Here is a 22,181-nt window from a genome sequence, read left to right as displayed (position 1 = left end):
ATAATTTAAACTCATTTCATTTCAGTCAGCAGATGCCTACTGAATTGATTTTATAGCCTATTAATAGGTTGGAACATTTAGGTTTGAGAAGCATTTTTTCCTTTTTTTCATTCAGTCATCCGTACAACTCCTGGCATTGCACTGTGTGCTGGCACAGCTCTGGCCTTGGGCTGAAGAGAAGGAAGAGCTCCTTCTTCAAGGCGAGCAGGCCAGTGAAAATAATACAGCTTGAGAGCAAATGGCTGTACACAGTGCACTACGGGCTATCATGTGCTTTGGGCAGATGTGCACTTTGGTAGCTCCATAAATGTTAATGGGATTAAATCAAACTGCAGCATAGGCATTAGAATTATAAAAATAAATGAGAACAATGACTTTCTCAACAGCAGAATCTTAGCAGCTCGTAGATCTACTGTGATGTGAAGCTTGAATCGAAGTCCTGACTCTAAAGCATTGCTAGTAAGAGTCAATCATGGATATGTACTTTTCAGCTCCTTTCTCTAGACACAAAGAAAGTGTGGTGGAGTTAATTGTGTTTAGAAAAGGTGGCAATGATTTGGGCTTACCCCAGTGCTGATGGGAAGAAAGACATACTTAGTCTTTTTTTTTTTTTTTTTAAGATTTTATTTATTTATTTGACAGAGAGACACAGCGAGAGAGGGAACACAAGCAGGGGGAGTGGGAGAGGGAGAAGCAGGCTTCCCGCTGAGCAGGGAGCCCGATGCGGGGCTCGATCCCAGGACCCTGGGATCACAACCTGAGCCGAAGGCAGACGCTTAACGACTGAGCCACCCAGGTGCCCCAAGAAAGACATACTTAGAACATTTCTCATTTCTTCCCCCAAAGCCTGTCAGGGTTATCACCCTCACTTTGCTGCAGGCAAAATGCCACCCAAAGTTGTTCTCTCCCCATCCGGAAATCAAACCGATCAAAACCAAGCTTGGTATAGAAACATTCATCCTAATCCTTTCTCCTGGGTCTTCCAATCCCAGGTTGACCTCACCTACCTTTGGACTCCTCTCTTCCCCTTGCTTCTGGGCTTTGCCCCACGACCTGGACAGAGACCTTTTTCTCACCAGCTAGTCCCCATCAGCATATGAAAACATTTAAAGGGAAAAGGCAAAACCTCCCTTCATCCCACATCCCCATCTAACTACTCTCCATTTCTCTTACTTACCGTTGTCAGACATTTTGAGAGCACGCCCTCTGCCTTCTCACCTCCCATTCACTCCTCTGTCAACAGTGACCTGGCTTCTGCCCCCATCATTCACTGAAACTGCTCTCTGCAAAGGGCCCATGGTCCCTCTTGTCAAATCCAGAAAACAACTTCTTATCCTACCTGCACTTTTCAATATCTAACACTGCCAGCCACTGCCTCTATTATGGGCCTTGGCTTCCATGATGAAATGTCTTCTGCCTGTCCCTTGAATGCTGATCTCCGGAGTCATAACATAAACCCCTCTCCTAGCCCCTTTTCATTCTAGTTTTTCAGGGTGATGTTGACTAACCAAGCTGAAAGTCCCAGCCACTGAAAAACACTTCCCTGCTACACTCCAATATCCCTCCTGCTCAACGATTCCACTTCCAAATACCTATCTGTGGCCTCCTTTCCACCTTGAAAAATCTCCCTCCTCCCAGTTTTATATCCACGCCTGTCGATTATTCAAAGTTTCTTAAGAATGACTTTTCTAATGGGCACCTGAGTGGCTCAGTCTGTTAAGCGTCTGCCCTCAGCTCAGGTCATGACCCCGGGTTCTGGGATTGAGCCCCTCATCAGGCTCCCTGCTCAAATATTTTAATAATAATTACATTAATTCTGAAGATTTTCTTTGTGAAATTACTTTTTGGAGCAATTTCTTTTAGGCCAATTTAATTCTTGATCAATTACATAGAATGCCTTTTCCATTTGCACTGTAATAAGATTATTTCCATTAGCATAAATTTTTGTGTAAATATTAAAAAATATTTTTGTTCACATAAAATTTTAGTGATTATAGCTTCTGCCTTTGTATATTTTCTGATGTCTTATTTTCCCCCAGGTTACATTTATATATATCTAAATCTTACCATGTAATGTTCTATTAGTAATACTCTGTATGCAATCTCTACCCCCAATGTGGGGCTCAAGCACAGGACCCTGAGATCAAGAATGACATGCTCTACTGACTGAGCCAGCCAGGCACCCCTCTATGAATTGGATAAAAGATGGAACAGTGAATCCACAAGAAAATGGTGCCCATTTACTACTGCCATTCCTGTTCTTTTCTATTTGATACCTTGTGTTTTTGTCCATGCCTTTGGTGAAGTAAGGCTATGAAAGGTGAAATCAAAAAAAATTTTTTTGGGGGGGGATCAAAACACTCTGAACACTTTGTTGGGGATCAAACACTACATACTACATAAAAGCGGCTTTTTGGAAGATGATGTTGGAATGTAGTAGCTCCAATAAGCAGATGGAGGAAATGTTTCCCACCAGTGAATGTGATGAGCACAGTCCACAGGCAAAGGACAGGCCACCACAGGGGAAGGGAAGAGTCAGGTACTTCCACAATTCATTGTCATTATCCGTTTTCCCTGCTAAATATTCATAGACACCTCCATCATTTCCCCTATAGTTGGTGCAGTTTTTGCAGGACGGTGAAAATTCGTGAATGATTGAAAAATTGCGTTAAGCTGCAATAATATGCACTTGCAATCACATTCTTTGGTCATCCATGAAGGATTATTACGTGAACAAAACGTACACCTCCCTGAAGTAACTTAGAACTTGGTAGCTCGTGCTACTTGCACAGGTGCTGGAAAGGCGTGAGAACCAGCGTGAACCAGCGTGAACCAGCTCTGCAGGAACGGAACAGGAGTACGGTGTGAAGAGAGCGCGCACAGCGCAGACCGCAGCGCACCATGGGCACGCTCGGACCCGGAGCCGGGCGCACAGCAAAACCGCGCGACCCAGTGCTTGCGGCGCATGCTCCAGCGCCAGGTTTGCCGAGCACAGTTAGCGCGGCCTCCGACAGCCCGCCAGCTGCATCCCCAATACCGCCCTCAGGCGTCGCTTATTCACCGCTCCGCTGGCTAGCACTGAAAATGGCCACTGCAGTGAGAATAATGAATCCTTAAACGGCATCCGCGTCTTTCGCAGGCGGCCGAGGCTCCCCCTTCGTGACCCCTGCACTTGCGAGTCCCGCCGCAGGCCCGGGCTCCCGGATTGCGCCCCTCCCCAGCCGCGCGTCTCGGACGCCTTTCCCCCCGTCAGGCCCGCCTGCCGGATCCCGCAGCCCCGCGCCGACCTTTGCGGCCTCCCGGCCTCTCCGGCCCCCTCCCCCCGCGACCCTGCCTCACGGAGCCCTGGTCCGGCTCCCGCTCCCTCCGCGCCCCGCAGCGGAGCGGGGCGGGGCGGCGCGGGGGGCGGGGTTTTCTGGCACTTTCTGGGCGCCTGCGATCCCAGGCTCGGAGGCCGGAAACGTCGCTACGGAGCCGCACGGCAGCCCGCGTCGCGGCCCTTCCTTGCCGTCAGCCGAGGCGCGCCGCCAGCGCAGACATGGCCAAGTGGGGCCAGGGGGACCCGCGCTGGATCGTGGAGGAGCGGGAGGACGGGACCAACGTGAACAACTGGCACTGGTGCGGCCGGGCGGGGGCCGGGGCTTTCGGGCCTCCTCCGTCCCGAGCGTTGGGCGGAACGGTGGGGCCCCTCTGCGAGCAGCCGGCTCCCCGTGCGCTGCGGGGTGCGGTGGCCCGGCCTCTCCGGCGCTCCCTCTGTGGGGCGGGGCCTGCACAGGTGCAGAGGATTCCCTCCTCCACCAGCGGCTCAAAGAGCGGCTGTGATTAGCCTCAGCGGAGTCTGGAGACCGGGGGTGGGGGGGGGGGGGCTTATCTGCATTGGCTGTGGGACTTCAGTTTCCTCCTATTGAAAGTTGGTCTGGGCCCCATGAATGGTATCTGCCTGGCCTCTTCAACTTTGACAGTCTGTGACCTTAAGAGCTCCCCTCCCCCCCTTGATGTTTCTGGAAGTTAAAAGGAGCTAGTGTGTGTGTGTCGGTCTGTATGTAGTGAATTTGGATCTCAGCACGATGGGCCTCGGGTGAGCCCTGCCTTCCTTCTAGGAGTTTGAACCGTTGCACATCGTTTTTGTATGGCATGTGGAACGTGGGCGATTTCTGCCTCCCTCGCTCCCGCAGTTTCAGGAAGTGATGCAGCATCACTGAGGGTACACTGTGGTGCCTCAAGGCCGTCAAGCCGAAGTTGGGGCGGGTCCGGGGCAGAGTAAAGCCGTCAGCCTGGGGGTGGCTTGTTGAGGGAGCCCTGGCCTCTCCTTTCCCGGCATTGTCAACGCGGACACATCAGGGGCTTCTGTCACCTCATTTCCACTCGCTAAAATGGGAACATTTATTTGGGAAGATTGCATGAGATAATATATGCACTTGATAATGTGTCTTGTTTTGATTAAAATTAAAATTTTTTGTACGGCCCAGGCTTTGCCCATCCATTTTCCAGTGGGTGGGATTGCTAGGCCCCCTTTCCCCCAGAATAAGCCAGTGTTTTTAAGACAAAACACTACATAGTGGATAATAATATCTTAAGGAATTAAGAGGCTGAGAGGCAGTGGGCTGATCTGGGCTGGTCCGGGCATTACCCCCACGCCCCAGCCTGGGCATGCGGCTACTAGCTGGGGCCTCCACTCACGGCTCTGCCCTTCTGGTCCCTGGCAGGACAGAGCGGGATGCCACCCGCTGGTCCAAGGGGAAGCTCCCTGACCTCCTGGTGGGCATCGTCGTGGAGAACGAGGCTGGCCGCGTTGAGATCAGTGAGCTGAAGCAGGTGGAAGGTGAGGCTTCTTGCAGCAGCCACAAAGGAAAGCTGATTTTCTTCTATGAGTGGAACATCAGGCTGAGCTGGAAAGGTAACGGAGGGGGGGGGGCTCAGGGCACAGCTAGGAGCTGGAGGCAGCCTTGGGGCAGAGTCAGCTGGTGTAGTATTCATTCCTTCAGTAGATATTTTTAGAACTCCTGATGGGGCCTAGCACTCACTAGCCCCTGGATTTGGTGTGTGTAGTTCCAGACATCCTTCTGTCATGTAGAGTGCCTTGTCTAGCAAGCCGGGGGGCTTCCCTTTCTCCCAGCAATCACTGCTTAGAGCCCTTCGATTTTAGCAGCACTCTTGTCTGCCAGGCACTTGTGAGCCCTAGAGTTTTCTGGAGCTGCCGGAGCACTCTTTTCCTAGACAGCTGCCTGCTGACTCTTCTGGGTCCTTCTGGTCTTTGTCCTGAGTGAAGCCACCTGTCTCTATCCTCTAAAAATTGCAGGTCCTTTCTTTGAACTGTCTCTCTTCCTGCTTTATTTTCCCCCAAAGCACTGATATTTGGTATCTTTATATGGTTACTTAAATATATTATTATTCTGGTTCCCTTCCCAACCCCATTCATCAGGGCAGGGATGATTTTTTTTTTTAAATATCAGCTTTATTGAGATCTAATTCACATACCATACAGCTCACCCGTTTGAAGTATACAGGTCAGTGGTTTTCAGTTCGCTCACAGAGTTGTGCAGCTCCCACTACAGTCCGTTTCAGAACATTTTTACCACTCACAAAACCCTGTACCCAGTAGCAGTCACTCCACAGTCTTTGGCAACCACTAATCTGTTTTCTATTTCTGTGGATGGATTTGCCTATTTCCTATCATCTATCTCTATAGATGGATTTGCCTATTCTGGGCGTTTCATATAAATGGAATCATAGAGTATGTGGTCTTTTGTGACTGGCTCCTTTTTAAAAAAATTTAATTCCAGTCTAGTTAACGTAAGTGTTAAATTAGTTTCAGGTGTACAATACCGTGATTCAACAATTCCATACGTCACCCGGTGCTCATCATGATAAGAGTACTCTTTAATCCCCTTCACCTGTTTCATCCATCCCTCCCACCCACCTCCCTTATGGTAACCATTAGTTCTCTGGAGTTAAAAGTCCTTTTTTTTTTTTTAAGATTTTATTTATGTATTTTACAGAGAGAGAGAGACAGTGAGAGCGGGAACACAGCAGGGGGAGTGGGAGAGGGAGAAGCAGGCTTCCCGCGGAGCAGGAAGGACCCTGGGATCATGACCTGAGCTGAAGGCAGACGCTTAACGACTGAGCCACTCAGGTGCCCCAAGAGCCGCCTTTTTTTTTGGTTTGTCTCCTTTTTTTCCCCTTTGTTCATTTGTTTTGTTTCTTAAATTCCACATATAAGTGAGATCATATGGTATTTGTCTTTCTCTGATTCATTTAGCTTAGCATTATAGTCTCTAGCTTTGTCCGTGTCAGTGAAAATGGCAAAATTTCATTCTTTTTTTATGGCTGAGTAATACTCCATTCTATATGTGCAACATCTTTTTTATCCATTCATCTGTCAGTGGGCACTTGGGCTGCTTCCGTAGTTTGGCTATTGTAAATAATGTTGCAGTAACCATAGGGGTGCATATATCCTTCTGAATTAGCGTTTTCTTTTTTGGGGGAGGGTAAATAGCCAGTAGTGTGATTACTGGATCCTAAGGTGGTTCTATTTTTAATTTGTTGAGGAACCTCCGTACTGTCTTCCACAGTAGCTGCACCAGCTTGCATTCCCACCAACAGTGCAAGAGGGTTCCCATTTCTCCACATCCTCACCAACAGTTGTTGTTTCTTGTGTTTTTTATTTTAGCCATTTTGATAGGTGTGAGGTGATATCTCATTGTAGTTTTGATTTGTTTCCTTGATGGTAAGTGATGTTGAGCATCTTTTCATTTGTGTTGGCCATCTCTGTGTCGTCTTTGGAGAAATGTCTGTCCATGTCTTCTGCCCATTTTTTAAAATAATTAAAATTTTAAAAAGATTTATTTATTTATTAGAGAGCACGCACAAGCAGGGGGAGGGGCCGAGGGAGAGGGACAAGCAGACTCCCCACTGAGCAGAGCCTGACATGGGGTTCAATCCCAGGACCCTGAGATCAAGACCTGAGCTGAAGTCAGATGCTTAACCAACTGAGCCACCCAGGCACCCCTGTCTTCTACCCATTTTTAATTGGATTATTTATTTTTTTTGGTGTTGAGTTGTATCAGTTCTTTTTTTTTTTTTTTTTTTTTACTTTTTTAAGTAAGCTGTAAACCCAACATGGGACTCAAACTCACAATCCCAAGATCAGAAGTCACAGGCTCTACCGACTGAGCCAGCCAGGCGCCCCAGTATAAGTTCTTTATATATTTTGTATACTAACTCTTTATCAGAGATGGCATTTGCAAATATCTTCTCCCAGTTAGTAGGTTGCCTTTTAGTTTTGTTATTTCCTTTTCTGTGCAGAAGCTTTTTTTTTTCAAGATTTTATTTATTTATTTGATGGAGCACAAGCAGGGGGAGTGGCAGGCAGAGGGAGAAGCAGGCTTCCCACAGAGCAGGAGGAGCCCGATGTGGGACTCGATCCCAGGACCCCGGGATCATGACCTGAGCCGAAGGCAGTCGCTTAACCAACTGAGCCACCCAGGCGCCCTGGAGGCTTTTTATTTTGATGTAGTCCTTTTTTTTTTTTGAGCACATGCGAGTTGGGGAGGGGCAGAAGGAATCCCAGAGAGACATTCCTGAGTGGGCTCCACACCCAGCGCAGAGCCCGAGGCCGGGCTGGATCCCGTGACCCTGAGATCATGATCTGAGCCGAAATCAAGAGTCAGACCCTTAACTGACTGAGCCACCCAGTTACCCCTATTTTGATGTAGTTCTAATAGTTTATTTTTGCTTTTATTTCTCTTGCCTCAGGAGACAGATCTAGAAAAATGTTACTACGATATGTGGCTGATGTCAGAGAAATTACTGCCTATGCTCTTTTAGGATTTTTATGTTTGAGGTCGCACATTTAGAGGACTGGCTCCTCTCACTTAGCGTAATGTTTTCAAGGTTCATCCATGTGGTAGCATGTTCCTATCCTTTTTTTTTTTTTTAAAGATTTTATTTATTTTTTAGAGAGCGAGTGAGAGAGAAACAGCATGAGAGGGGAGAGGGTCAGAGGGAGAAGCAGGCTCCCCACCGAGCTGGGAGCCCGATGTGGGACTCGATCCCAGGACCCCGGGATCATGACCTGAGCCGAAGGCAGACGCTCAACCATCTGAGCCACCCAGGCGCCCCATGTTCCTATCCTTTTATGGTTGAATGATATTCTGTTGTACAGATAGAGCACGTTTTGTTTATCTGTTCATCAGTTGATGGACATTTGTGTTGTTTTCATTCTGTAGGTAATTTGGTCAGGTCCAGATTAGTGTCTGGAATGTTGTGTGCTTGTTGAAAGAGTAAGTTTCTCCTGTGATGCCTAGTTACGGGCTGGTCAACATTCTGTGCTCAGTGAATACTTGTTGAAATAATCATGGATATGAAGAGAAAGGTGAAAAGGAAGAGGAGGAGAGAGGGAGAGAGCTAATTCTAGAAGATTGTACTGAGTTAAAGTTTGGGCCTCTGCTCAGGAGTCTACTCCTTTCTTAAGAGTTGGGTCAGAGAGTCCCACAGTAAGCTGGCTGTGGGCCTCCACCCTGTTGGCCGCTTTGCTCGAGCCAGGCTTGGGCCCAGGGAGGTGCTCAGGAAGCATCAAAAAAGTCCACTTCTGCCTTGGAAACTTCTGGCTAGGGGTTTGCTCTCATTTGCTCCCTCATTGTCTGCAGCTGGCTGGATCATAGGAGGGTCTGGCACCTTCTTCTACCCCACCCCACCCCCAGGACTGGGCTCTGAGGGTCCCAGGGAAGTTCATGGTCTCCCTCACCTCAAAGCAGCTGCAACCTCCTTTGGAAGGTAAGACCGAGCTATCCAAGACAGCAGCTAGAGGGCAGGCTGAATGGGGCCTGCCCTGACCACTTGGGCTTTCTCCTCTGGCAGTGAGTCCCAGAAGAGGCAAGTGTGCCCTCTGGAGAAGAGTCAACATTCTGGTTTTGTTTTTTTCCTTCTTTTTTTAATTAAATTTTATTTTAATTTTCCCCCACCTTTATTGAGACACAATTGACTTAGAATATTGTATAAGGTTAAGGATGATTTTATATATATATATATATATATATATATATATATATAATGGAAATGATTACCACAGTAAGGTTATTTAACACATCCCTCACTTCATATAGTACAGTTTTCTGTGTATGTGGAGAACCTTTCAGATTTACTTTCTTAGCAACTTTCAAATATACAGGACAGTGTTGTTAACTGTAGTCATCAGGCTGTACATGACATCCTCTGAACTTACTCTTGTAACTGGAAGTTTGTACCTTTGTGTCCTCTGACCACCTTCCACATCACTGGCTCCCTGCAACCACCAATCTGCTCTCTGTCTCTAGGAGTTTGGTTTTTCTAGATTCCACATACAAATGAGATCATATAATTTTTGGCTTTGTCTGACTTATTTCACTTAGCATAATGCCCTCAAGGTCCATCCATCTTCTCCCAAATGGTGGGATTTCCTTCTTTTGTATGGCCGAATACTATACTTGTGTGTGTGTGTGTGTGTGTGTATCTACTACATTGTTTATCCGTCAGTGGACACGTAGGTTGTTTCCATGTCTTGACAACTGTAAATAATGCTGCAGTGAACATGAGGGTGCAGATGTCTCTTTGAGATGGTGATTTTATTAACTTTGGATAAATACCCAGAAGTGGGATTGCTGAATCATATGGTAGTTTTTCTTTTAATTTTTGAGGAACTCCACAAAGTTTTCCACAGTGGCCGCACCGGTTCGCATTCCTGCCAAACAGTGCATGAGGGTTCCCTGTTCTCCACATCTCGCCAACACCTGTTGTCTCTTTTTGATCTAGCCATTCCAGCAGGTGTGGCGTGATACGTCACTGTGACTTTGATTTCCCTGACACTTAGTGACGTTGAGCATCTTTTCATGTACCTGTCATCCATCTAAATATCTCCTTTGCATCAATGTCTATTTAGGTCCTTTGCCCATTTTTAATGGGATTATTTGGGGTTTTTTTGCTGTCAAGTTTTATGAGTTCCTTATATATTTTGGATATTAACTTCTTAGCAGATAAGGTTTGCAAATATTTTCTCCCATTCTGTAGGTCGCCCTTTCCTTTTGTTGAGTGAGTGTTTTGCCTGCAGGAGCTTTTTAGTTTGATGTTTTGCTCTTGTTGCTTGTGCTTTTGGTGTCCCATCCAAAAATTATTGCCAAGACCAGTGTCAGGGAGCTTTTCTCCTCCTCCTAGTTTTATGGTTTCAGATCTTTAATCCACATTAAGTTAATTTTTATAAGTGATAGAAGATAGGGGTCCAGTTTCATTGTTTTGCATGTGAATATTAAGTTTTCCCAGTACCATTTAATGAAGAGACTACCTTTTACCCACTGAGTATTTTTGCCTCCCTTGTCAAATATTAGTTGATCATATATGTATGGGTTTATTTCTGGGCTCTTGATTCCATTCCCTTGGTCTCTGTGTCTGTTTTTATGTCCATACCATACTGTTTTGATCACTGTAACTTTGTAGTAAAGTTTGAGATCAGGAATTGTGATGCTTCCAGCTTTGTTGTTCTTTCTCGGGATTGCTTTGGCTGTTGGGGGTGTTTTGTGGTTTCATGCAAATTTTAGATTGTTCTGTTTCTGTGAAAAATTCTATTGGCATTTTGAGAAGGACTGTATTGAATCTATAGATGCTAACTTTGGGCTTAGTTTGTTTTTTTTTTCTAACTCTTTGAGACATAAAGTTAGGTTCTTTATTTGAAATCCTTTTTTTTTTCCTCGATGTATGTGCTCATTACTACAAACTTCCTGCTTAGAACTGCTCTTGCTGCATCCTGTAGGTTTTGGTGTGTTGTGTTTCTATTTTCATTTGTCTCAAGGTATTTTTAAAATTCCCCTTTTGATTTCTCTGAGCTATTTGTTGTTCAGGAATGTTTGTTTATTTCCATGTATTTGTGAGTTTTCCAGCTTTCCTCCTGTTACTGATTTCCAGTTTCATACCATTATGATTTGAAAAGATACTATAATTTCTGTATTTTTGAATTTGTTGAGACATGTTTTGTGTCCTAACATGATTTATCTTAGAAGACATTCCATGGATCCTTGAGAAGAATGTGTATTCTGTTGCTGTTTAATGGACTATTTTATATATGCCTGTGAAGTCCATTTGCTCTATAATGTTTAAATCTGCTGTTCCTTACTGATTTTTTTGTCTGGATAATCCATTGTTGATCGGGGGGTATTAGAGTTCCCAACTATTGTATTGCTGCTTATTTCTCCTTTTTGTTCTGTTAGTATTTCCTTTACATATTTGGGTGCTTCAGTGTTGGGTACATAAATATTTACAATTGCTATATCTTCCTGATGAGTCAGTCCCTTCAGCATTATATAATAACCTTCTTTAGTTTTTTTTTTGACCATTTTTTCTTAGTATTTTGTCTAATACAAGTATAGCTACTCCTGCTTTTTTTTTTTTTTGGTTACCATTTGCTTGAAATATCTTTTTCATCCCTTCACTCTCAGTTTATGTGTATCCTTTTAAAGCTAAAGTGAGTCTCTGTATTATAGGTAGCATATTGTTGGATCTTGTTTTTTGTTTTTTGTTTTTTTTTTCCTGTTTTAATCCATTCAGCCATTCTGTGTCTTTTGGAGAATGTAATCCATTTATGTTTAAAGTAATTATTGATGGGTAAGAACTTACATTTGCCATTTTGTTAATTGTTTTCTCACTGTTTTGTAGATCCTGCGTTCCTTGCTTCCTCTCTTATCTTCCTTGATGGTCTGATGCCTTTTCGTGGTGGTATGCTTTGACTCCTTTATCATAATCTTTTGCGTACCTACTACAGTTTTCCTCAGGTGGTTACCCTGAGGCTTACATGGAATATGTTTATAACATGCTATTTAAACTATTAACAACTTTGGTAGCATACAGAAATTTATACTTCTTCCCTCCTCAGATTTTAGGTTATTGATATTACAATTTGCATATTTTCATATTGTGTATCTAGTAACAAATTATTGTATTTATGGTTATTTTTAGTATGTTTTAACTTTTAAAGTAGAGTTGTAAGTGAATTATGCAACACCATTGCAATATTAGATGATCTGACTTTGTGTATTTACCATTACCAGTGGGTTTTACACATTCTTATATTTTTATGATGCTAATTTCAAATAACATCTAGTTCACTAATTCTTTCTTCTGCTTGGTCAGTTTAGCTGTTGAAGCTTTCTGTGTAATTCTTCAGTTCAGTCATTATATTCAGCTCCAGGTTTTCTGTTGTGTTTCTTTGTGGTTTCTGTTTCTTTGTTGAATTTCTCATTTTGTTCGTGCAGTTTCTCCTAATTTTGTTTGTCTATGTGTTCTTATAATTCACTAAACTTCTTTAGGAGATTTATTCTTAATTACTGGTCACATAGTTCGTGGATCTCTATTTCTTTAGGATCTGTTATTGGAGCTTTATTAGTTTCCTTTGGTGGTGTCATGTTTACCTGATTCTTCATGAGCCTTAATTCCTTGTTTTGGTATCTGCATATGTAAGTGATTTCCTTTTCCAGAATTTATAGGTTTGCTTCAGTAGGAAAAGACCTTCACCATTCAGCTTAATTTGGGTCACTTGGTGGGTCATCTAGTAGCATTTGTGGTGGGCAGGGCATGCTGTTGGGATCTCTAGTTGAGTGGGGCCACTGCTCATACTGTGATCAGGGTTGGAGGTCGGGGCTTTCCTGGCTGGGCTCCTGTGTTCAAGCGGGGTCTGCTCCTTGGGCTCTGTGTTCAAGCAGGGTTGCTGGGCATACTCCCCGATGGGGTGTAGCTGCTCGCTGTGCTCCATGGTCACATGGGGCCTCTATATGGGCCTTGCAGTTACCTCTGGTCAGGGGGTGGTCCCTGGATGTGTTCCCTGGAAGGGCAGTGCTACTGTTTGGACTCTATGATTGGGCAAGGCAATGGGTGGGTCTCCACCATTGCTCCTGGTTGGATGCGGTCTCAGGCTGTGCTCCCGGACCAGATGGTTCTGCTGGCTAGACTCTGTTCAGGTGGGGCCACAGGCAGGGCTTCATGATTGGACCTGGCCTCAGGCTGTGCTCTGTGATCAGACTGTGCCTTGAAGTTGGATAGGTCTGCAGGCTTCACTTCGAGATCAAGGAGCCACTGGCTATGCTCTGCTGTTGAGCAACATTGCGGGCCAGGCTCTCTGGTGGGGATGGGCCTCCAGCTGTATCCCACAGTTTGTTGGGGCTAGGGACTACGCTCTGTGTTTGGGTGGGGTCACTGTGGACAAAGCCAGAAGCTGTGTCTAGCATTTGGGCAGGTCTGTAGGCTGGGCTTCAAGGCTGCTTAGGGCTACTGTTTGGGCTCCCTCGTTCTGTGGGACCAGAGACTGTGCTCAACAATTGGGCAGGGCTGTTTGGCTTCCTGCCCAAGTAGGGCTGGAGGATGGGCTTAGTGGCTGCCCAGATTCTCTGGTCAGGCTTCCTGTATGGTCTGGATGATGGGAGGCTCCACCAGCAGTTGAGTGGGGCTGCAGATTTGCTTCCTTGCCTGGGTGGGGGCGGTAGAATGGGCTCCACAGCTGGTTTCAGTCCATTGACCAGGGACCCTAATCAGGCATAATCACCAGCTGAGCTCCCTAGCCACATAGGGCTGCCAGCTCAGCTCTGCAGAAGGGCGGAGTCACTGGCCAGGATCTTTGCTCATGCTCTGCTGTAGTAGGAACACGTTCCAACAAGATTTGAGTGTTGGTTATTTCAAGTCCTGCCCTGCTTCTGTCTGTCTGATTCCCAGTGGTTCCTGGGAGCTGAGACCCAGATGGGCCGTCTAGGAAGCATCCCCCAATGCTAGGGGACCTGGATGTTTTTCCACCTGAAGAAACCACAGCTCTGTGCTGGCAAGAGGGAGGGGTGATTTGGTCAGTTTTATCACTTCTACCCTTCTCATTTGGCCCTTTGTCTCTGGTCCATAAGGGTGCACTCTGGTATTTTCACAGTGGTGTCTCCTCTATGGATACCTGCTAGTTGGTCTTGTGAGGGGACCCGAAGTCAGGAATAACCTATGTTGCCATCTTGATGTCCCTGAAATCAGCACTTTGGTATTGAAAGAAATCCAGCTACATGGAGTCCATGCACAACTTCCCCAAGCCATCACCTGTCTCCCCTCATGCTTTCCCTGATTAGACCTCATTGCCCCTTTCTGGCCTCCATCCTTTATGTGACTCCTCGTCAAGACAGCCCTTTATCCTGATTTGACCTGGTAAAGAATATTGGGGGAGGAAAACAAAAGCATTGGTTAAAGGCCCACTTCCTCCGACCTCATCCTTCCACCCGGCCCCTAGTTTTGTGTGCACTGTCATTGGCCAGGTTTTACCTCCACCTTCTTTGTTCGCTTACCTCTGTTGGGGGCTAGGAGAACTACCTGTGTGGTGGCAAAGCCTTGAGCCTGCCTTGTCATCCTCTGTGGTGGCACCCTGTGAGGGGGGTGGGCAATTTTGCATAAACCAGTTGTTACTTTGTGATTGAAGAACGTATTTTGTTCATTTTAGGTGTAATTAAAGAATCTGGCGCAAAGCACAAGGGATTGATTGAAATACTCAACCTTTCTGAAGAAAATGAAGTAGATGACACTGAGGTGAGGTATCTGCTAGTTTCTTTTGTATCCTCCCAAGCTTATGCTGTATAATATTGGGCATTTGAAAAACCGTTAATAGACTCTATGATTCCTTTGTGGTAGTTTTGGTGAATTGTGTAGGGTTTGTTTGCCAAGAAGGTGTGCTGTACTGTGGGAGGCAGCGTGGGGTGTGGAACGGAGCCGTGGAGGAAGAAGAGCAAGGCCCAGAAGCCCTAGACTGCCCCTCATCCCAGGTGTGGCGCCTGCGCAGGTTTATCTATGACTCCGGGCTGGTAGCAGGTAGATGTGACCGTGTACAGACTGGAGCGTGCTCAGGCAGATGCCCAGGTGGGTGAATGGGGTTTTGTTTCTGCCTTTTTTTTTTTTTTTTTTATAGATTTTATTTATTTATTTGACAGAGAGAGAGACACAGTGAGAGAGGGAACACAAGCAGGGGGAGTGGGAGAGGGAGAAGCAGGCTTCCCGCTGAGCAGGACCCTGAGATCATGACCTGAGCCGAAGGCAGACACTTAACCACTGAGCCACCCAGGCGTCCTGTTGCTGCATCTTTGCTGTTTCCCTTTAGTGGTGAAAATTCTCCGCATTTAGCTGTCCTCTCTTTCAGTTATATTGCATGGTTTTTGGTAAACTAGTTAGTTGCCCGTTGCTTTTGACTGGCTCTCCTAGCTCTCCTGAGAGGTGGAGCTTTGTGGAGCTCCCAGACTTTGTTTTCAGGGATTGCCCTCTTGAAGCAAAACTTGGTTGGGGGTAGGGGGCGGGAGTGGGGGTGGGGACCATTTGTACCATTTGTCGATTTTCCAAACTAAGATAGTATGATAGAGGGTCTTTTTGATTTGTGAACCTACTTAAATGTGAATTCTTAACAAAGAGAGAAAAACTAAACCATACTGAGCTACTTGCCTATGACTGGCCTTTAGTAAAGGTTATCAGATGCCATAAAAGTGGGGCTGTGTCAGACCCATCTTTAGACGTGTGGTTGCCGTATTTAAGGGCTGTGATTTCACTTCACTATATTCAGATCCAGCTGAAAAGTTTTTCATCAGCATATTAAACTGGCCTTTTAGATTCAACCCTTGGTGGCATTACAGGACATACTGGGACCCATGACCTGGGACCAGGCCCAGCTCAAGTGAATCATAGGAACACTAAATATTTCAAACCAACATCTCTTTTCATTCTGAGACTACCACAGACACATTCTCAAGAGCCAGAGCGGCATTCGGATGTTTCCCTCTTCCTGTCTGCCCCCTTCTCCCCACCCTCTTCTTGTCCCTTTCCCCCCTCCCTCTTTCTTTCTTCCTTTCCCAATTTTCCTCCGCATCAACAAAGTGTAGCCCAAGGCCACGTTATTATGGAACTTGATTTTCCTAATTACACTGGCTTTGGGGTTCTAGACCAGCGCTGTTCAATAGAAATACAATACAAGCCACATATGGAATTTAAATTTTTTTAGTAGCCGTATTAAAAAAGTTAAAGAAACAGGTGAAATTAATTTTAATACTTTTATTTAACCAAATATATAAAAATACCATTTTAACATGTAATTAGTATCAAAATTAGAGATTATTTTACATTCTCTTTTTGTATTAATTCTTCAGAGTCTGTTGTGTATTATTTTACACTTCTAGCACATCTCAGATCAGACCAGCCACATTTCAAGTGCTCAATAGCCAAATGTGGCTAGTGGCTACCGTACTGGACAGCGCATTTCTAGACCCTGATAAAAGCCATGGGGTGACTATATCATCAATATAATACATACACATATACACATAACATTTTATAGGCAAATTAAGGGGTTCACATTTCTAAGAAGTCCACTCCAGATTTGGCCACCAACCCAGTCAATGGACCTTTGATTAAAAAACCCTTACAGCTTCTCAAAGTCTGTGAAGAAACCTGGTGCATCTCTCTTATATCCACTTCTTCCCCCTCCCCCAGCATCATAGTGCTTCTCCCAGCCATGTGTTCTGATGTTGTGAGAGTACATCAAACCAGATTTTCTTAGGGTTTGTATTTTTCTGATTTGTAGGTGAATGTGAGTAAAAAGGTGTGGATATACTGAAGGATCTTATGAAAACTGCAGGCACCGCCAAGGTCAGGGAGGCCCTTGGAGATTACCTGAAGGCACTTAGGACGGGTAAAGAAGACAACCCTTGTGAACCAGAGGGTCCCTTTTCTATTTACGCAAGTTATGCTCTGTACTATGGATTCCCAGGTTAGGGTGATGTCTGTTAAGGCTTCAGAAACAGCTTTTTATGCTGCAGGATAAATTGTAATCTGGAGGTTGAGAGCTAGTCATGAGTAAGACCACAATTAGTGACCATTGGTATCGTACACATCGCAAACTATTTTGCCTATGGAATTACTAAGAGTTTTCTGGAACAATAATTTATTCAGTTGTTTGTGTAATTTACTTGTTCAAGGTTTATCTTCGCTCCTAGAGTGTAAGCTCTAAGGGGGCATGGAAGGTGTGTGTCTTGTTCACTGCTGTAGCTCCAGCTTCTGGCACAATGCCTGGCACATAGTAGGTGCTTATGAATAAATCTTTGTTGAATGAATGAATGAAGGAATGAAAGATATTGCAGATAGAGTTGAGATTTACCTAGATCGTATCTACCCTGCGTAGAAGTGAGGTTATTGTCTTCTTCCCTAAATTAGTCACCTGCCAGGCAAAATGACCAGTGGGGCCTGAATGTCTGCACCTCATCCTTGGACTCTGTTACTGGAGTATCTAGGTGTTGCCTGGCCCACAGGCTTGAATACTGGAAGGCCAAGCTTTGTGAGGTGGTGGTGAAGCAATTAAGTGTCTGGATTTGACAGTAGGTGAAGGTCATAAAGCTAGTAGTTGTTTTATAAAATTGAGCTTTTTGGAAAACAATTTGAAAATACCACTCTTTTATCAAGAACTAAATAAAAGTGAAGCATTTGAAAAAAGAAAAGGCATTTGTTGCTATAGAACTCATGTTCATAAATTAATTTTGTATGTAAAAACATGCTATGGCCTTGAAATTCTCAATGATAAAGGAATTCTTTATAAATATCCATTCTCTTATTTTCTTATAAGCTGTTTGGATTTTCTGCCTTACTGGTGGTGCTCAAAGAATTTTTTTTTTAAATCACTTCCTGTATGTTTCTTTTTAGAATTTACAGTGGGAATGATCTTACCAACGAAAGCCATGGCAACCCAGACACCGACAGTTGAAAGGAAACTGAGTGAGAACACCTTGCAGGTATGTCCTCTGGGGCCAGTATGTAGGGAGGGAAAAGGAAGTGCTTAATGAGGATGCTTCAAAGCCCTAAACGATGAACTGTAAAGGTTAGTGAGGCCAGCCGGTTCATCCATCTTTGCATCCCTTGCCATTTTGAGGGGAAATGATGAAATAAGACTTCTATCCTTGATGGAAGGGAATATATAAACAGGGCTTCTTGTGGGATAAATATTGAATTTAGTTCAAGACCATGTTCCAAAGGCGGGTTCTTTGGTAGGAAACAGATTATAAAACCAGGCAACTTTGAGGTTCACCTACCACAATGGAAAAACCTCTCCAGACTTTCAGATTGGGTGGTTTTAGGTCCCATCCTTGGCATCTGGTGTTGGGGAATTGACACCCTTTGGCCTTAAGTGCTATTGTCCTTCATCTTTATGCCCTCTGGGCCATTATGTACACGTCCAAGGAGGATTTGGGGCGTTAAGCGATGACCTGGGAGTGGAACAAAGTCGAAGAGCTCATAGGAACAATGAGCTCTGTTTCACAGTAACCAGGATTGGTGGTGTTAAAAGGCTTTTCGTGCTATTTCCATGTGTCTGGAAAAGGGTAGTGTGAAATTTGGGGACATTTTGGTATTTTATTAAGAGGGGAAGACTGAATTTTAAAATCTAAGTAGCTTGATCCCTGGCTTGCTAGTTAGTTAGCCTTTGGAACCTCTTTTCTTGAGATCCAGGCTTCATCTCCAATGGGGTTGGGGGTAAGGATCCCCACCATGGCACTGCACATGACGGAACTCTTCAACGCCACTACAGAGCAACTGTACAGCGTCTTCACTGTGAAAGATGTAAGTAACTTCCCAAGCTAGGATCTTCAGTGCTGACGCTGGGAGACAATGTGCCACTAAGAACGGGAGCTGGTTTTTCATTTCCCATATGGCCATGTTCTTACAACTGAAGCGATCTAGAATGGTGGTGATAGAAGTCTTTCGGATAACTTCTAAAAAATTCAAGGGGGTAGAAGATGGGCAGTTTGGGGAAACAGATCCACATTTAGGAGATACATTACTGAGTTTTCTCCCTCTGAGGGAGAGGGAGAGAAAGCTCTACGTAAAAGCTACAGATTCAGAATTAGGAAAGGGGAAAAAAAAAACCCAACTACCTTAATTGTTAATACTTTGCATTTAGGTTAAAAAGGTGATAGGGCGCACTGGACTAACATGTCTGCTCTGTGTTTTGCTTGGTTAGTTGGTGCAAAAATTTTCTAAATCTCCTGCTGTATTAGAAGCTGAAAAGGGAGGGAAATTCCTAATGTTTGATGGGAACATCACTGGTGAATATATAGAATTGGTAAGTGATCTTTAGGGTTAAAAAGTAAGCTGGGACTGACTCTTCTGTTAATACTGCTTTTTTTTTTTTAATTTTAGTAATCTCTACAGCCAGCATAGGGCTTGAACTCATGACCTCAAGATCAGGAGTCGTATGCTCTTCCCACTGAGCCAGCCAGGCGCCCCAGTATTGCTTTTTAAAATCCATGCTTTTTAAAAAAAATTTGCTTTGGTTTTTTATCTGGGCTCACAGAAACTGGAGAACATTATAAAGTTGGTTTTGAGAACATTATTAAGTATGTATACTTGGTTGTAGAACAAATAAATGTTACACATACTAAGTAATGATAAAGCTGAAGACTGAGTTTGCACAGTAATTGTGCTAATGCTTATGGTTTTAGAAGAAGGAAGTAGAATTCTTAACTCCTGCTGTACAAGTTTCACATTTTGGCCACCTAAAGCATAAATCACTAGGGTCTGCGTTGCCTCAGCCCCGACATCAGTTCTGTTGGGTTACCAATGTCACTGCACTTCTGTCCTCGAGGCTGGTGCTGTTAAGGACGTTTTGGCACGCAAGAACAGTGGATTTTCAGTGGCGCCGCTGTATGACCTGGAAGATGGGACTGTACCATTGTTTGTTCAGTACTTTTAGTGCTCAGGGATTTCCTGTATTGATGGAAGTTGTAAAAGCGGTCTTAAGGGAATTTCCCCTTTGTTTTTAGTTGACAAAAAGATCATGAAATGGAGATGTAGGAACTGGCCAGAAGGTATGTTACTAGTATTCTTTGTTATAAGAGTCTAGAAACACTCAGGCTTGCCCCCATGCTCCAGCCCCCGACACGCTGTAAAAAAATAGTACTGTATGGACAGTTTTCCTTTTTGTAATGCAGTAATAAGCTTCTTATTTTCTTTCCAGAACACTATGCAACAGTTGCACTGAGTTTTGTGCCTACTCCAGGGCAAACTGAATTGCAGTTAGACTGTACAGGAGTTCCTGTCTGTAAAGAAGAGAGCATGAAATTCTGTTGGCAGAAGCAGCATTTTGAAGAAATAAAAGGTTTACTACAGCTGACCCAACCCTAAATGGTTGAATTAGAAGATTTTTATGGGGTATTACTTTTTGTAAGCAGGAAAAGTGTCAAGTTTACCTCTTCCCCATTACTCCTTTTAAAAAAGAAAACACTCTTAATTTGTACTGGGTGAAATCCATGAGCTTATTATACAGAATTCAAAGCACTGTTTGAATCTTTACTACTAGACTCTCATTGGGTTAAAAGTAGCAAGCAACCTGGAAAGTCAGTATTAACCTTACCTCCCATAGCTGCTCCTCTGGGAAGAGACTGAGCCTCTGAGGACAGATGGTTGCTGTTTCCCACTAAAGCTTGTCCTAGCAAGCTACTTTAGCTGTATTTTTAGTTCAGGCAGACAAAAAAATAAATGGCACGTTGATACTATTCCTTTATCTTACTTCAGGGTTTCTAAGGTCTGTAGCTCTTAGGTAGCAAAGCAGCAGCATGTCGCGTTCAGAAGCATGTTGATGTGAGGTGCGTTGGGCCATGTCACGCGGCTGCTCCCCGCAGCAGATGTGCACTCCGGGCGGAGGCCTGAAAGGCTCTGGGGTAAGTGACTTTTCGGGCCGCCACTACCATGATGAAAGAGAATATAATGGAGAAGTGCTTCCCTCCCATTCACAGTTTTCTCATTACTTTCATCTGAGAAGACTAAAGCAATGTTAAATGAAAAGTCATCACAATCCGTTTAAGTGCACAGAATAGCAGTCAGTCATGTCAATAAAAATAAAACAATTATTTTTACATCAAGTGTGCTTTATTTCCTCCACAGGTATTCTGTTAAATAAAGCACCATTTATATACTGCCAGGCCACAGCTAAAGAGGATTCTTTACAGAATCAAATTTCTTGTGGTTGTTCCGTATACAAGTAAACTTAATTTTGATAATAAGAACCACAGCGATCGGAGGCGATCTGCCTCTATTATAAGGTACAAAACTGGCACAGAGGACACCATATTATACACAGTAAAAATGCTGTAAGTTTAAATTACATTGTACAGGGCCAGGGAACCCTGTTCCTCCCAGACAGCCATATGAAATGAAAGCCACTACAGTGAACTCTTAATTAATTACATAAAACATACCCATTATCTGATTGCCCTTTAGAAAGTATACTGAAGATGCAAATTTTTTCATCTGGAGTTCTGCCTGACCAAGAATTAAGCCTATAAATCTATCTTGCCATTCAAGCAGAGAGCACTGGACAAACTGAAGCACAAAAACAGAAATAAGCAAAACTTATACAAACAGCATTGGGGGGAGAGGGGACCTTAAAAGTAGACATGCTACATCTAATGTCAAGAAGCAGCTTGGTTTCCTTTGCCAGATATCCTTGTGACCACATGGATCGTAGATTCAATGGTCCTACACAGAGTATCTAAAATGTCGTGTTGCTGCATGTGACTAAAGAGTCCTCTGGAATGGCCACAACTGAGTGATAAAGCAGCCTCAGGGTCCTGGGAGGGCAAAGCTTGGCCATCACAGCTTCTCAAGTCAGCTAAGTCAGAGAGAACTGCAGAGATAGAAGTAGAAGGGAACTCGGATTCTTCCTCAGCTAGGTTAGAATCCTTGGAACAGTGGAGGTCCTTAAATTCTTTACAGTCTTCAAATCTACCATCACTGGCCTGTTCTTCTGCATGCTGTGACCTGATATTTGACATGTCTTCTGAAAACGAAGATGGAACTTCCATTCGATATTCTTTAACAGAACTATTTTCAGGGGAAGGAAGATCTTGTTCAGTTCCTGGATCAATGATTGAGGAGTCTCTTGTCTCATTGTCTGAAGTGCTAGTTGGGGTTAGGACCTCCCTGGTTTCTGTTTTCAAGTCGCTGATACAGCTGTCTACAGTGTGCTCCTCATCACTGCTAACACGCCTTCTTTTAACAGGAGTTGCCCCTTCATCATCTGTGAAAATGAACATCATTCTCTGAAAGGAGTCATTAAGATCACACTGGGGGTGTTTGCAGGAGATTTTCTTTTTAGCATTATATGTAGGAGACCCAACTGA

At 44.3% G+C, this 22,181-nt stretch overlaps 2 protein-coding genes across 2 annotated transcripts in view; one reads left to right on the top strand and one right to left on the bottom strand.

The window, feature by feature from the left end:
• Nucleotides 1-3,518: 3,518 nt before the first annotated feature.
• Nucleotides 3,519-20,184, top strand: AHSA2P. The gene is given in 10 exon segments (XM_021699125.1): nt 3,519-3,618; nt 4,707-4,897; nt 14,480-14,565; nt 16,598-16,616; nt 16,619-16,705; nt 17,710-17,798; nt 18,511-18,621; nt 19,022-19,127; nt 19,824-19,868; nt 20,018-20,184. Coding segments are annotated over 10 exon segments (981 nt in total). The 5' UTR covers nt 3,519-3,538.
• Nucleotides 19,811-22,181, bottom strand: part of USP34 (ubiquitin specific peptidase 34) — a 263,530-nt gene continuing 261,159 nt past the window's right edge. Inside the window, 1 exon segment of the mRNA XM_044918540.1 lies at nt 19,811-22,078. Coding sequence (XP_044774475.1) covers nt 21,471-22,078 — 608 coding nt within the window. The 3' untranslated portion in view covers nt 19,811-21,470.

The sequence above is a fragment of the Neomonachus schauinslandi genome, chromosome 10, assembly GCF_002201575.2.
Source record: "Neomonachus schauinslandi chromosome 10, ASM220157v2, whole genome shotgun sequence".
NCBI lineage: Eukaryota > Metazoa > Chordata > Mammalia > Carnivora > Phocidae > Neomonachus > Neomonachus schauinslandi.
Note: the sequence above shows the minus strand (reverse complement) of the source record. Positions and strands in the feature narration are given on the sequence as shown.